The sequence below is a fragment of the Nerophis lumbriciformis genome, linkage group LG03, assembly GCF_033978685.3.
Source record: "Nerophis lumbriciformis linkage group LG03, RoL_Nlum_v2.1, whole genome shotgun sequence".
NCBI lineage: Eukaryota > Metazoa > Chordata > Actinopteri > Syngnathiformes > Syngnathidae > Nerophis > Nerophis lumbriciformis.
Window position 1 is genome coordinate 4,519,601 of NC_084550.2, and position 17,563 is coordinate 4,537,163.

General features: G+C 44.1%; 1 protein-coding gene across 2 annotated transcripts in view; it reads right to left on the minus strand.

Annotated features, from left to right (window-relative positions):
- Window positions 1–17,563, minus strand: part of kremen1 (kringle containing transmembrane protein 1) — a 266,356-nt gene that overhangs the window by 150,399 nt on the left and 98,394 nt on the right. For both annotated transcript variants that reach the window (XM_061942079.2, XM_072912511.1), the window contains exon 2: window positions 15,649–15,811. In XM_061942079.2, coding sequence (XP_061798063.2) covers window positions 15,649–15,811 — 163 coding nt within the window. The remainder of the gene's footprint in view (window positions 1–15,648; window positions 15,812–17,563) is intronic.

Sequence of the window (17,563 nt, forward strand, 5' to 3'; positions counted from 1 at the left end):
CTCACCTTCGCCCTCATCTAAGCACCGCTTTCACCTGAAGAAATACGAGGAGTCTGCGAGAAGCAAAAAGGTCACAAGCTGTTGTTGGTCGCACATTTAAATTGCAGGACGCTCGCCATGCAAATAAAGTGATCTGCAAAGCAAATGAAGCCACGCCAAGCGAGCATGGCTGGAACAATCTACTTTGGTAGCATAAAGCGTGCGTTATGCAAATGACCGCGTCTTCAGGCGTTTGTTTTTTTTTAAAAAGTTGTCATCTGTGTGCAAAACTTTTCAAAAATGCAAAGAATCCAAAAATGTCCTCACTGATGAAGTCAGGAAAAAAAATCCACAAGGGAAATGTGTGAGCCATTTTTCTAACGGCACACAAACTGAATGTTGGCTCTTGATTGCACAAACCTAAACTTGACAAGGTTAATTAAAACTGCTTCCACTGTGGGGGGTTTTGCATACAAAAATGACAGAATACATTTTGTTTTGGCCATTTCCTTACATGCCACTGGCAATTTTGGAGCCTGTGTCTCAAAGTGGACATTTTTTAAGGTTCCTGTGCCGTAAAATGAACTTTTTCAATATGTTTTAACAGTATTTGGTGAGAACTAAAGATGAGACCAATCTATCATCTCTCTAACAGGCTTTGCTACACATCTTGAAATGACACCTGGATCTGTCAGTCAGCTACAGACATGGGGCTGAAAGTATATATATATATATATATATATATATATATATATATATATATTTATATATATATATATATATATATATATATATATATATATATATGTGTGTACACACACATATATACAGGTAAAAGCCAGTAAATTAGAATATTTTGAAAAACTTGATTTATTTCAGTAATTGCATTCAAAAGGTGTAACTTGTACATTATATTTATTCATTGCACACAGACTGATGCATTCAAATGTTTATTTCATTCAATTTTGATGATTTGAAGTGGCAACAAATGAAAATCCAAAATTCCGTGTGTCACAAAATTAGAATATTACTTAAGGCTAATACAAAAAAGGGATTTTTAGAAATGTTGGCCAACTGAAAAGTATGAAAATGAAAAATATGAGCATGTACAATACTCAATACTTGGTTGGAGCTCCTTTTGCCTCAATTACTGCGTTAATGCGGCGTGGCATGGAGTCGATGAGTTTCTGGCACTGCTCAGGTGTTATGAGAGCCCAGGTTGCTCTGATAGTGGCCTTCAACTCTTCTGCGTTTTTGGGTCTGGCATTCTGCATCTTCCTTTTCACAATACCCCACAGATTTTCTATGGGGCTAAGGTCAGGGGAGTTGGCGGGCCAATTTAGAACAGAAATACCATGGTCCGTAAACCAGGCACGGGTAGATTTTGCGCTGTGTGCAGGCGCCAAGTCCTGTTGGAACTTGAAATCTCCATCTCCATAGAGCAGGTCAGCAGCAGGAAGCATGAAGTGCTCTAAAACTTGCTGGTAGACGGCTGCGTTGACCCTGGATCTCAGGAAACAGAGTGGACCGACACCAGCAGATGACATGGCACCCCAAACCATCACTGATGGTGGAAACTTTACACTAGACTTCAGGCAACGTGGATCCTGTGCCTCTCCTGTCTTCCTCCAGACTCTGGGACCTCGATTTCCAAAGGAAATGCAAAATTTGCATGGTTGGGTGATGGTTTGGGGTGCCATGTCATCTACTGGTGTCGGTCCACTCTGTTTCATGAGATCCAGGGTCAACGCAGCCGTCTACCAGCCAGTTTTAGAGCACTTCATGCTTCCTGCTGCTGACCTGCTCTATGGAGATGGAGATTTCAATTTCCAACAGGACTTGGCGCCTGCACACAGCGCAAAATCTACCCGTGCCTGGTTTACGGACCATGGTATTTCTGTTCTAAATTGGCCCGCCAACTTACCTTGGACCAGTACAGAGATAGACTTGATCCCAATTGTCCCCCTAACCGGGGAGTTGGCAAACCACAAGCGCAGTCCTAGTGGATCCCTGGAGCTTTTTTTTTTTTTTAAATGTATGAAAATTGAAAAAATGTTTCGATATGGTATGGTATGGTAGGAGGACAAATATGTCACAAACCTTCCTAAGTGTTGGAAAGGTCCACTGATTAATATGTTTATGCTTCACTGATGAGAGTATTTGGCCCATCGCGGTTTTGTCCTACTAATTTCGCCGGTCCTTGAACTCACCGTAGTTGTGTGGACTGTGACGCAACAGTTTGTTTATATATATAGATATATATATATATATATATATATATATATATATATATATATATATATATATATATATATATATATATATATGTGTATAACGACACAAATATATTGGTACCGGTACTAAAATTATTTCGGTACTTTTCTAAATAAAGGGGACCACAAAAAATTGCATTATTGGCTTTATTTTAACAAAAAAAATCTTAGGGTACATTAAACATATGTTTCTTATTGCAGTTAAGTCCTTAAATAAAATAATGAACATACTAGACAACTTGTCTTTTATTAGTAAGTAAACAAACAAAGGCTCCTAATTAGTCTGCTGACATATGCAGTAACATATTGTGTTATTATTTTATCTACATTATTAAGGACAAGTGGTAGAAAATTAATTATTAATCTACTTGTTCATTTACTGTTAATATCTGCTTACTTTCTCTTTCAACATGTTCTATCTACACTTCTGTTCAAATGTGATAATCACTTATTCTTCTCTTCTTTGATACTTTACATTAGTTTTGGATGATACCACAAATTTGGGTATCAATCTGATACCAAGTAGTTACAGGATGATACAATGGTCTTATTCAAAGTCCTCATGTGTCCAGGGACATATTTACTTACTTTATAAACATAATATACATTAAAAAAAAAACGAAAAAAGATGTTGTGATGCGGGACCGGTACGTTTCAGAGGCGGTGTTGAACCGAAAATGATTCATTAGTATCGCGGTACTATACTAATAGCAGAGGTGGGTAGAGTAGCCAGAAATTGTAGTCAAGTAAGAGTACTGTTACTTTAGAGATTTATTACTCAAGTAAAAGTAAGGAGTAGTCACCCAAATATTTACTTGAGTAAAAGTAAAAAGTATGTTGTGAAAAAGCTACTCAAGTACTGAGTAACTGATGAGTAACATATACACACACACACACATATATATATACACACACACACATATATATATATACACACATATATATATATATATATATATATATATATATATATATATACACACATATATATATATACATACATTGATATATACAGTGTATAATTTATATTTATTTATTTTGCCGTTTTTGTTTACATGTTAAAGGTGTTTTAATGAATATACATGCATGTTTAACACATATAGATTCCTTTCTTTCATGAAGACAAGAATATAAGTTGGTGTATTACCTGATTCTGATGACTTGCATTGATTGTAATCAGACAGTAGTGCTGATAACGTCCACGTTTTCAAATGGAGGAGAAAAAAAGTTCCTCCTTTCTGTCTAATACCACATGAAAGTGGTTGGTTTTTGGCTTCTTATTTGTCCAGCTTCCATATTCGTTTTTATACACTTTACAAGAAATACATTGGCGGCAAACTCCGTCGCTTGCTAGCTTGTTTGCGCTGGCTTTCGGAGACTCTTATTTTGAAAGCGCAGGCGCGATGGAGCGGCACTTTTATTGTGAAGACAGGAACTGTGCAGTCAGTCTTTAGGCTTTTGACGGGATGTACGGTTGAAATAAAAAAGGGTCTTTTTTCCTTCACACTTTTGATTGATTGATTGATTTATTGAAACTTGTATTAGTAGAATGCACAGTACAGTACATATTCCGTATGATTGACCACTAAATGGTAACACCCCAATACGTTTTTCAACTTGTTTAAGTCAGGTCATGTGACCCCTGGCTCTGTTTGATTGGTCCAACGTCACCAGTGACTGCATCTGATTGGTGGAACGGAGTGAAACGTCACCAGTGACTGTATTTGTTGAAACGCAGGCACTATGAAGGTCTGTCTGACAGACCAAAACAAACAAAGCGTGCATTAACAGATCGATAAAAATTAGTAGCGAGTAGCAAGCTGAATGTAGATAAAAGTAGCGGAGTAAAAGTAGCGTTTCTTCTCTATAAATATACTCAAGTAAAAGTAAAAGTATGTTGCATTAAAACTACTCTTAGAAGTACAATTTATCACAAAAGTTACTCAAGTAGATGTAACGGAGTACCGTATTTTCCGCACCATAAGGCGCCCTGGGTTATAAGCCGCGCCTTCAATGAACGGCATATTTCAAAACTTTGTCCACCTATAAGCCGCCCCGTGTTGTAAGCCGCATCTAACTGCGCTAAAGGAATGTCAAAAAAACAGTCAGATAGGTCAGTCAAACTTTAATAATATATTAAAAACCAGCGTGATGTGGGCGCGCATGGAGTCGTATATCAACATGGACGGAGCTGCGTGAAAAAAGCCACCCGGCCTCTTCGCGTAAACTTACCTTAACCACTCGCTCATCTTTTCTTCATCCATCCATCCCTTCGAGTTAGCTTTTATGATGACGCCGGCTGGAAAGGTCTCTTTTGGCAAGGTCTTCCTTTTGAATATCACCATGGGTGGAAGTTTCTGGCCATTAGCATGGCAAGCTAGAACCACAGTGAAGGATGACTTCTCATTCCCTGTGGTGCGAATATTCACCGTACGTGCTCCCGTTGTATCCACAGTGCGGTTCACAGGAATATCAAAAGTCAGTGGAACCTCGTCCATGTTGATAATGTTCTCTGGCCGGATCTTTTTTTCAGCTATCTTGTTTTTACAATATGCACGGAAAGTAGCCATTTTGTGGTCTTTACAGATGTAAACACACAAAGGAAATGAAACGTAATATCCGCGCGCTTCTTCTTCTTCTACGCGGGCGGGTGGTTGCTTACAGTAGAAGAAGAAGCGCTTCCTGTTCTATGGGGGCGGGTGCTTACCTTGGCGGTTGCTTGCGTAGAAGAAGAAGCACTTCCTCTTCTACGGGGAAAAAAGACGGCGGCTGTTTACCGTAGTTGCGAGACCGAAACTTTATGAAAATGAATCTTAATATTAATCCATGTATAAAGCGCACCGGGTTATAAGCCGCACTGTCGGCTTTTGAGTAAATTTGTGGTTTTTAGGTGCGGCTAATAGTGCGGAAAATACCCACCTCTGACTAATAGCGGTATACCGTACAACCCTACGCTTTCGGCAGCTGACCAAATTTTCGTAGCCCAAATGCGGCTCCCAAGTCAAATAGTCCAACACACTTGATAAAATTGAGGAGTACGTGGGAAAGTTGATCTGCCGTTTCTTTTCTTTTCTCCTCTGCTCCCCTTTTCCTTGAGGGGGGGGGGGGCACAGGTCCGGTGGCCATGGATGAAGTGCTGGCTGTCCAGAGTCTGGACCCTGGGTGGACCGCTCGCCTGTGCATCGGCTGGGAACATCTCTACGCTGCTGACCCGTCTCCGCTCGGGATGGTGTCCTGCTGGCCCCACTATGGACTGGACTCTTACTATTATGTTGGATCCACTATGGACTGGACTCTCACAATATTATGTCAGACCCACTCGACATCCATTGCTTTCGGTCTCCCCTAGAGGGGGGGGGGTTACCCACATATGCGGTCCTCTCCAAGGTTTCTCATAGTCATTCACATCGACGTCCCACTGGGGTGAGTTTTTCCTTGCCCGTATGTGGGCTTTGTACCGAGGATGTCGTTGTGGCTTGTGCAGCCCTTTGAGACACTTGTGATTTAGGGCTATATAAATAAAGATTGATTGATTGATAAATCATTCCTGAAATCTTAATCTAACACCCCAACTCTCCACAAAGACTTGTGCAGCAGCTTTGCCTAAACCCGCGAACAAAGAGCGCCCGTAAAACCGTCAGCGGCGTACACAAATACACAACCTTGTGTGCGAGCCTTCAATAAACCTCTCATCTTTCCCACTTGGCCTTTCTAGCAACGGAGAGGGCAAAAATAATCCCCCCCGCACCCCCCGTCAGGAAGAAACCAGGCTGGCTGTCGACGCATCGCTAAAGTAGAGGGTGGGGGGGATGAAGATGTCCATTTTGCACGGCTGCTCGGACATAAAACACTCCTAATGTGACTGCAGAGCCTGGCGTGAGCCGCCGCATGTATCCTCCTCGTAAATCTCCCCATTTCCCGTCCAGCGCGAGCGCCACTTCAAAGCATTGCTGCATTATGACTTTACAACCGTGACTTAGAAAAACCTTTCAGAGGCTTTTGGGGCCGGGGGAGGCGGATGGATATTTTGTTTCCTACGGCCTCCGGGCGTGACCTCAGCCAAGCCACTGTCCTGGACGCACGAGCCAAGGCCCGGCGGCGAAGCGCGAGCGCGATCTTGGTCCGAGAGCGATGGCGCTGCTGAACGTGGGCAGAGAGACGTCCGAGCGTCTTCTTGGCGTTCAATGACTCAAAGTGCCGCGGCTCATCTGACGGGAACGAGCTACGCAAAGCCTCTTGACATCACCACACAAGGCATACTTGCCAACCTTGAGACCTCCGATTTCGGGAGGTGGGGGGGGCGTGGTTGAATGAGGGCGGGGGCGTGGTTAAGAGGGGAGGAGTATATTGACAGCTAGAATTCACCAAGTCAAGTATTTCATACACATATATATATATATATACGTACATATACATATATATATATACATACATATATATATATATATATATATATATATATATATATATATATATATATATATATATATATATATATATATATATATATATATATATATATATATATATGTCTTAATAAGGTTATCCAAAAAATAGTGCTCGATACCGTAGTAGAGCGCAATATATGTATGTGTGGGAAAAAAAATCACAAGACTATTTCATCTCTACAGGCCTGTTTCATGAGGGGTTCCCTCAATCATCAGGAAATCTCCTGATGATTGAGGGAACCCCTCATGAAACAGGCCTGTAGAGATGAAATAGTCTTTTTTTCCCCACACATACATATATATATATATATATATATATATATATATATGTATATATATACCTGTATATATATATATATATATATATATATATATATATATATACATATATATATATATATATATATATATATATATATATATATATATATATATATATATATATCTACATCCTGAAAATATGCAAACAAAACTGTGTTTAGATAATTGATACTTCAAACTTGCATATATAAATATTAAGGAATATAACATAACTTGGCTTCTGAGAGCTTCAAAATCCATCCATCCATCCATCCATCTTCTTCCGCTTATCCGAGGTCGGGTCGCGGGGGCAGCAGCCTAAGCAGGGAAGCCCAGACTTCCCTCTCCCCAGCCACTTCGTCCAGCTCCTCCCGGGGGATCCCGAGGCGTTCCCAGGCCAGCCGGGAGACATAGTCTTCCCAATGTGTCCTGGGTCTTCCTCGTGGCCTCCTACCGGTCGGACATGCCCTAAACACCTCCTTAGGGAGGCGCTCGGGTGGCATCCTGACCAGATGCCCGAACCACCTCATCTGGCTCCTCTCGATGCGGAGGAGCAGCGGCTTTACTTTGAGCTCCCCCCGGATGACAGAGCTTCTCACCCTATCTCTAAGGGAGAGCCCCGCCACCCGGCGGAGGAAACTCATTTCGGCCGCTTGTACCCGTGATCTTGTCCTTTCGGTCATAACCCAAAGCTCATGACCATAGGTGAGGATGGGAACGTAGATCGACCGGTAAATTGAGAGCTTTGCCTTCCGGCTCAGCTCCTTCTTCACCACAACGGATCGATACAGCGTCCGCATTACTGAAGACGCCGCACCGATCCGCCTGTCGATCTCACCATCCACTCTTCCCTCACTCGTGAACAAGACTCCGAGGTACTTGAACTCCTCCACTTGGGGCAAGATCTCCTCCCAACCCGGAGATGGCACTCCACCCTTTTCCGGGCGAGAACCATGGACTCGGACTTGGAGGTGCTGATTCTCATCCCAGTCGCTTCACACTCAGCTGCGAACCGATCCAGTGAGAGCTGAAGATCCTGGCCAGATGAAGCCATCAGGACCAAATCATCTGCAAAAAGCAGAGACCTAATCCTGCAGCCACCAAACCGGATCCCCTCAACGCCTTGACTGCGCCTAGAAATTCTGTCCATAAAAGTTATGAACAGAATCGGTGACAAAGGGCAGCCTTGGCGGAGTCCAACCCTCACCGGAAACGTGTCCGACTTACTGCCGGCAATGCGAACCAAGCTCTGACACTGATCATACAGGGAGCGGACCGCCACAATCAGACAGTCTGAAACCCCATACTCTCTGAGCACTCCCCACAGGACTTCCCGAGGGACACGGTCGAATGCCTTCTCCAAGTCCACAAAGCACATGTAGACTGGTTGGGCAAACTCCCATGCACCCTCAAGGACCCTGCCCAGAGTATAGAGCTGGTCCACAGTTCCACGACCAGGAGCTTCAAAATGTCATGAATAAAATGCTAAAGTTGTTGATAAACAAGCAATTATTTTAATAATTAAATATGGTCATTTTAAATGAATTATTATGATCATTTAAAATGAATGATTTCAACTATGTTTATTTTAATGTATAATTCTATGGCTGGATGTAATAAGGAGTCAGAAAAAATACAAATTAAAATACAATTAATTTTGATGTTTTTAGCAAAATAGTGAAGTGAAGTGAATTACATTTATATAGCGCTTTTTCTCAAGTGACTCAAAGCGCTTTACATAGTGAAACCCAATATCTAAGTTACATTTTTAAACCAGTGTGGGTGGCACTGGGAGCAGGTGGGTAAAGTGTCTTGCCCAAGGACACAACAGCAGTAACTAGGATGGCGGAAGCGGGGATCGAACCTGCAACCCTCAAGTTGCTGGCACGGCCGCTCTACCAACCGAGCTATGCCGCCCCAGAGTAAACATGTATTTTTTATTTTATTTTTTATTAATAAATCTATTTATTTTTAAGTAAGATAAACATAATAATACAATTTATCTCTAGTCTGGATGATTTAGTTCTTGTCACCCTGTTGTCCTCCCGTCGTGAAAAAAGGCTGTCCTCACTCAGGTCCGCATGGAGCTGGAGGGGGCGTGGCCTCCAGCTCCGGCTGAAAACCGGGAGATTTTCGGGAGAATATTTATCCCGGGAGGTTTTCGGGAGAGGCGCTGAATTTCGGGAGTGTCCCGGAAAATTCGGGAGGGTTGGCAAGTATGACACAAGGTGTGGTGTTTGGGTCTGTGGGACTCGTTTTCATTTTTTATTAAAATAAAAATTATACAATTAATTAATTTTTCAAACTGAGACTCACTGACTTTGGCTCATTTTCTGTGAAGAACATATATCAGAATACATATTTAATGACCACACACCATACACCCCCCCTACACATTTATATTACCGTATTTTTCAGAGTATAAGTCGCACCTGAGTATAAGTCGCACCTGCCGAAAATGCATAATAAAGAAGGGAAAAAACATATATAAGTCGCATTTTTGGGTAAATGTATTTGATAAAAGCCAACAGCAAGAATAGACATTTGAAAGGCAATTTAAAATAAATCAAGAATAGTGAACAACAGGCTGAATAAGTGTACGTTATATGAGGCGGATTATCCGCGGACTCCGCGGTTGTGTCCGCAAACCGCGCATCTCTACTGTATATATTTGTTTTTCTGAGAAGTAGGACTAGGACTGAGACTGGAATGAGAAGTAGGACTAGGACTGAGACTGGAATGAGAAGTAGGACTAGGACTGAGACTGGAATGAGAAGTAGGACTAGGACTGAGACTGGAATGAGAAATAGGAGTTGGACTGAGACTGGAATGAGAAGTAGGACTAGGACTGAGACTGGAATGAGAAGTAGGAGTAGGACTGAGACTGGAATGAGAAGTAGGACTAGGACTGAGACTGGAATGAGAAGTAGGACTAGGACTGAGACTGGAATGGGAAGTAGGAGTAGGACTGAGACTGGAATGAGAAGTAGGACTAGGACTGAGACTGGAATGAGAAGTAGGAGTAGGACTGAGACTGGAATGAGAAGTAGGACTAGGACTGAGACTGGAATGGGAAGTAGGAGTAGGACTGAGACTGGAATGAGAAGTAGGACTAGGACTGAGACTGGAATGAGAAGTAGGAGTAGGACTGAGACTGGAATGAGAAGTAGGACTAGGACTGAGACTGGAATGAGAAGTAGGACTAGGACTGAGACTGGAATGAGAAGTAGGAGTAGGACTGAGACTGGAATGAGAAGTAGGAGTAGGACTGAGACTGGAATGAGAAGTAGGACTAGGACTGAGACTGGAATGAGAAGTAGGAGTAGGACTGAGACTGGAATGAGAAGTAGGACTAGGACTGAGACTGGAATGAGAAGTAGGAGTAGGACTGAGACTGGAATGAGAAGTAGGACTAGGACTGAGACTGGAATGAGAAGTAGGAGTAGGACTGAGACTGGAATGAGAAGTAGGACTAGGACTGAGACTGGAATGAGAAGTAGGAGTAGGACTGAGACTGGAATGAGAAGTAGGACTAGGACTGAGACTGGAATGAGAAGTAGGAGTAGGACTGAGACTGGAATGAGAAGTAGGACTAGGACTGAGACTGGAATGAGAAGTAGGACTAGGACTGAGACTGGAATGAGAAGTAGGACTAGGACTGAGACTGGAATGAGAAGTAGGAGTAGGACTGAGACTGGAATGAGAAGTAGGACTAGGACTGAGACTGGAATGAGAAGTAGGACTAGGACTGAGACTGGAATGAGAAGTAGGACTAGGACTGAGACTGAAAAATCCCACTTAATATCCATAATTATGAAGTGCCTGGAGAAACTGCTGCTTCACAACATCCTTCCAGTTGTCACCCCACACCTGGACCCCCTCCAATTTGCCTACAGGGCCAGGAGGGGCACAGAGGATGCTGTGGCCTGCCTGCTGCATCTCCTCCTCCAGCATCTGGACTCCCCAGGCAACTTTGCCAGGATCCTCTTCGTGGACTTCAGCTCCGCCTTCAACTCCCTACAGAAGCATCTACTGATCCGGAAACTACACCAGCTCAACATCCCCCCTCAGCTGATCCACCTCACCCACAACTTCCTCACCGACCGATTGCAAGCAGTAAGGGTGGGCTCAAGCACATCCCCGATGCTTACCATCAACACCGGGGTCCCACAGGGATGTGTGTTGAGCCCTTTCCTGTACACACTCTACACCAATGACTGCCGTAGCACCTCACCCACCACAACATACTTAAAATACTCAGATGACACAGCCATTCTCGCACTCCTCTCCAACAGTCAATCCATCCTGGACTATCATAACACAGTCAAACATTTCACAGAGTCATGCACAGCCAGTTATCTGGAAATCAATGTCAATAAAACAAAAGAAATATGGTTCAACCCCCCATCATCATAAACACACAAACAGTTAAAACAGTTGACACTTTTAAATACCTGGGCGTAACCTTGGACAATAAACTCACCTTTGATCAACACACCACGGACATTCAAAAAAGAAGTCAACAAAGACTGTCAGCCATCCGGAAACTTAAAGGACTATACGTTGCACCTCATCTCCTGTTATTACTTTACCAAAGCATTGTTCAACCCATCCTTCTGTACTGGTCCACATGTTTTTTCACCATGCTTTCTGTAACCAACCGGACCAAACTCGTGTCTTAATGAAATTAAACAATGGATGTCCGCTAACTTCTTGCAACTCAACGCCAAGAAAACGGAAATGCTGATTATCGGTCCTGCTAAACACCGACATTTATTTAATAATACCACCTTAACATTTGACAACCAAACAATTACACAAGGCGAATCAGTAAAGAATCTGGGTATTATCTTCCATCCAACTCTCTCGTTTGAGTCACACATTAAGAGTGTTACTAAAACGGCCTTCTTTCATCTCCGTAATATCGCTAAAATTCGTTCTATTTTATCCACTAGCGACGCTGAGATCATTATTCATGCGTTCGTTACGTCTCGTCTCGACTATTGTAACGTATTATTTTCGGGTCTCCCTATGTCTAGCATTAAAAAATTACAGTTGGTACAAAATGCGGCTGCTAGACTTTTGACAAGAACAAGAAAGTTTGATCATATTACGCCTATACTGGCTCACCTGCACTGGCTTCCTGTGCACTTAAGATGTGACTTTAAGGTTTTACTACTTACGTATAAAATACTACACGGTCTAGCTCCGTCCTATCTTGTCGATTGCATTGTACCATATGTCCCGGCAAGAAATCTGCGTTCAAAGAACTCCGGCTTATTAGTGATTCCCAGAGCCCAAAAAAAGTCTGCGGGCTATAGAGCGTTTTCTATTGGGGCTCCAGTACTATGGAATGCCCTCCCGGTAACAATTAGAGATGCTACCTCAGTAGAAGCATTTAAGTCCCATCTTAAAACTCATTTGTATACTCTAGCCTTTAAATAGCCCCCCTGTTAGACCAGTTGATCTGCCGTTTCTTTTCTTTTCTCCTCTGCTCCCCTTTTCCTTGAGGGGCGGGGGTGCACAGGTCCGGTGGCCATGGATGAAGTGCTGGCTGTCCAGAGTCGGGACCCGGGGTGGACCGCTCGCCTGTGCATCGGCAGGGAACATCTCTGCGCTGCTGACCCGTCTCCGCTCGGGATGGTGTCCTGCTGGCCCCACTATGGACTGGACTCTTACTATTATGTTGGATCCACTATGGACTGGACTCTCACAATATTATGTCAGACCCACTCGACATCCATTGCTTTCGGTCTCCCCTAGAGGGGGGGGGGGGTTACCCACATATGCGGTCCTCTCCAAGGTTTCTCATAGTCATTCACATCGACGTCCCACTGGGGTGAGTTTTTCCTTGCCCGTATGTGGGCTTTGTACCGAGGATGTCGTTGTGGCTTGTGCAGCCCTTTGAGACACTTGTGATTTAGGGCTATATAAATAAAGATTGATTGATTGATTGAAACTCACACGCATTACAAACATAGCAGCTAAAATCCTCGGCCTACCCGCACCCAACATTTCAGACATAAACCACAGGTCCATCACCCGACTGGCAAAAACAATAGTTCAGGATATCACTCACCCACTACACCAATACATCATCCCACTACCATCAGGGCGCAGGTACAGAACTATCAAATTCCGGAGGGCCCGCCTCAGGAAAAGCCTGATCCCTGCAGCTATAGCCGCCCTTAACAGCAGGCCCGGCCGACCTGTCTGACAAGCCTGTAAATGTGTGTTAGTCATGTATGATGTCTTTTTGTTATTTTTTATTTTTTTTGTGTGATGTGTAATGTCTAGTGTTTAAATGTACGACAGTGACAATGAATTTCCCTAAGGGGACCAATAAATCTAATCTAATCTAATCTACTTTGGGTAACAACAGTCAATATTTTTTTATTTTATTATTATTTTTTAGGGGGGGTAACAGTCAATATTTATTTATTTATTGGATTTAATTTTTTTCTTATATAATAAAAGTGAGCTTTTGTTAAACCAAATATTGTGTGTTTTTTTTTCCATATGTAATAGTGTGATGTTGTTGCGCTATATTATGAACTAGACAGGGTATTATATTTATTTTGAAGTAACGCTTTTATTTTGAAGAACCGGATGTCCGGTGCGGGAAGTGTCTTTGCTGTTTTTCGACTGCTTTACTTCCTCTTCCTTCGGACTTTTGAATGAGAAGGTAATAGTTCTTCATTGCTCCGCGTTTCTTCATATTGTAAATAGTCTTCCTAAATGTTCCTAGATACTTGAAAAGTTAACCCAATATTGTTGTGGGTGCAAGTGATGTGTTGTTTTGAGTAATTTTTATGCACAATTTCGGTTATTTAGACGTAGAGCGTCGACTGTGTAAATTGTTTGATAGTACTTACGCATGGTGTTTGCATCACACAGGAGCAGATATCACTCCGCCAGAAAGTTGAGACCTGTGTGTGTGTGTTTTGTGTTTCCAACACAGGTATGTGGATTTGTGCGTTATTATTTTGTAAGAAAACGTTTTTGTTAATGTCATTTAATTTATTATTATTTTTTATATGAATGAATGAATGTTACTTCCTCTTCCTTCGGACGTTTGAATGAGAAGGAGCAGATATCACTCCGCCAGAAAGTTGAGACCTGTGTGTGTGTGTGTGTGTTTCATGTTTCCAACACATGGTTTCCAATAAATACTGAACCGACGGCATGGTGAAGTGTCTTTTATTTTAAAAAATTACACAACGCAGAAGAAGACTCACTACACATATACCGTATTTTCCGCACTATAAGGCGCACCTAAAAACCACAAATTTTCTCAAAAGCTAACAGTGCGCCTTATAACCCGGTGCGCTTTATTACGATTAATTTTCATAAAGTTTCGATCTCGCAACTTCGGTAAACAGCCGCCATCTTTTTTCCCGGTAGAACAGGAAGCGCTTCTTCTTCTACGCAAGCAACCGCCAAGGAAAGCACCCGCCCCCATAGAACAGGAAGCGCTTTAAGCAACCACCCGCCCCCGGAAGAAGAAGAAAAAACGCGCGGATATCACCGTACGTTTCATTTCCTGTTTACATCTGTAAAGACCACAAAATGGCTCCTACAAAGGACAAGGATCCGGTTCATAAAAAGACGCAATCTCTCCATCCGCACACGGATTACTACCGTATTTCACAGCAACTGATATTCCTGTGATCCGCACTGTGGAACGGGAGCACGTACGGTGAATATTCGCACCACAGGGAATGAGGAGTCATCCTTCACTGTGGTTCTAGCTTGCCATGCTAACTTCCACCCATGGTGATATTCAAAAGGAAGACCTTGCCAAAAGAGACCTTTCCAGCCGGCGTCATCATAAAAGCTAACTCGAAGGGATGGATGGATGAAGAAAAGATGAGGGAGTGGTTAAGGGAAGTTTACGCGAAGAGGCCGGGTGGCTTTTTTCACACAGCTCCGAAGGCGAACACACCTTCACTAAGACGGGCAGACAGCTCCGGACGACATACGCCAACATTTGCCAGTGGATCGTAAATGCCTGGGCAGATATTTCGGTCACAACTGTGGTCCGAGCTTTCCGGAAGGCAGGATTCACAGAACAACAGCGACACTGACTCCCGATGACTTCGACGAGACGGAACCGGCCATTTTGGATACCACGCTTGCGCAACTTTTCAATTCGGACACCGAAGACGAAGAATTCGAAGGATTTACGAATGAAGAATAACTTCAGAAGGTGAGCGCTATGTTTATTTTGTGTGTTGTGACATTAACGTTCGAGCAACATTATGTTACTATTGCTCTACACCATTTTGAATTTTACTATGTTTGTGATTGCACATTTGCGTACATTTTGGGACAGAGTTGTTAGAACGCTGGTTTTCAATATATTATTAAAGTTTGACTGAACTATCTGACTGTTTTTTTGACATTCACTTTAGCGCAGCGTAGGCGCGGCTTATAGTCCGGGGCGGCTTATTGGTGGACAAAATTATGAAATATGTAATTCATAGAAGGTGCGGCTAATAATCCGGTGCGCCTTATAGTGCGGAAAATACGGTACAACAACCTATCTGGACTGGATAAGAGAATCGATAAGGAATCGGTTCGATAAGAGGATTCGATAATGGGCTCGAACTCGATCATTTCTTATCAAACATCATCCCTACGCTTACCTGCAGTAATTGTGTCTGCCCAAGCCGCCCTCGCCATTGGGGTACTTCAGCGTGTTGTAGGGGTGCTGGAAGGTCTCGTTCCAAAAGAGACAGGGTTTACCGCCATGCAGGCCGGTCTGGTTCTGGAAGCCCCTGTAGTCCTCTCCGTTGGCCGTGTAGCACTCTGCAATCAAAAGGAAGGAGAAGGGGGGAATGAAATCAAAAGGCGTTGGACGCCAATGACGTTGGCGCTTAGAGGGAAGGCATGTCAAACACATGAGGTCTGCTTTCACAGGAATTGAGCCGCTATTAAAAGTTTTTGGAGTGATCGTGGAAACGACGCTTGCAATAATGCTATTCTTCGCCCCCCCGGCTGCTTGCATTGCGGCCGCTGCCAAACGTGTTAAAGTCAGCGCGGTATTGTTTCAATTAACATCAAGGCCCCACTTCAGTTTCCAGGAAGTGTATGACAACCATATGGACGAGGCGTGCGGGGGGGGGGAAACAAAGAGGGAATTGAAACAAACAAGTGCCTGACTGACGCCTCTCGGGACAACTTTGAGGCGTCCGCCGTTGACTCCATTACAACATTTCCCAGGAGGGCGATCTCTCACTCTGCAGGTGCTCATCGCCGCGCATGTTGACAGAGTGAGACCTCCTTGCTGGGACGCTGCGCCCAACTCCAGAAACTTGGACACGGAGCAGGCCAACCCACGCAATTTATCAAAGAAACCAGCCATCAAACAATCAACCACGAGTCCGAGTGCATAAAAAGCCGCCGAGAGGCTAAAGAAAGCTGCAAATGGTAGAACAGCGGGGTCTTGACAGTGTGACGTGTTGCGTCGTAAAGAGCTGTCTCCTGCAATGCGTCAGTGGATGTAAACCATACTTGCCAACCTTCAGACCTCCGATTTCGGGGGGTGGGGGTCGTGGTCGGGGTGAGGCGGGGGCGTGGTTGGGGTCGGGGCTAAGAGGGGAGGAGTATATTTACAGCTAGAATTCACCAAGTCAAGTATTTCATATGTATATATATAATTCCCGAATATATATATATATATATATATATATATATTAGAGATGCGCAGTTTGCGGGCACAACCGCGGAGTCCGCGGATTATCCGCGGATCGGGCGGATGAAATAAAAAAAAATTAGATTTTATCCGCGGGTCGGGTCGGGCGGTTGAAATAAAAAAAAAATCGATTTTAAATAGATTCAGGCGGGTGGCAGTTAAACCAATTGGGAAATATATATACATAGTTAAATGTTGTTACCCACATACGAAAAACGAGCAGGCACCTGCAGCATATGCCACAACAGAAGAAAAAAAAAGAAAAAGAGATGGACACTTTTACGGAGCGGAGAAGAGACGCCTCGCCGGGGTCCGGGACCGAGGCCCCTTTCCCCGAGAGGGCCCCACCGGGAGCCGTAGCTGAGGTGATCCGCGAGAAGGGCCCGACGCACGTCCAGGGTCACCACCGCGCCCACCGCACCGACACCCCGCCTCGTCCGCCTTCGCCGCGGCCGGCGTCACGCGCAGCAGGTAAGCAGCTTACCTGCCCGCCACCCCCGTTGCCGGGGGCGCGTAACAGGGGTCACTCCGCGCGCAGTGCGCTCACGAAAGGGGTGGGGCAAGCAGAACTGGCGCTGCGGGATGAACCGAACGCCGGGTTAAGGCGCCCGATGCCGACGCTCATCAGACCCCAGAAAAGGTGTTGGTTGATATAGACAGCAGGACGGTGGCCATGGAAGTCGGAACCCGCTAAGGAGTGTGTAACAACCCACCTGCCGAATCAACTAGCCCTGAAAATGGATGGCGCTGGAGCGTCGGGCCCATACCCGGCCGTCGCCGGCAGCGAGAGCCGCGAGGGCTAGGCCGCGACGAGTAGGATGGGCGCCGCGGTGCGCGCTGAAGCCTCGGGCGCGAGCCCGGGTGCG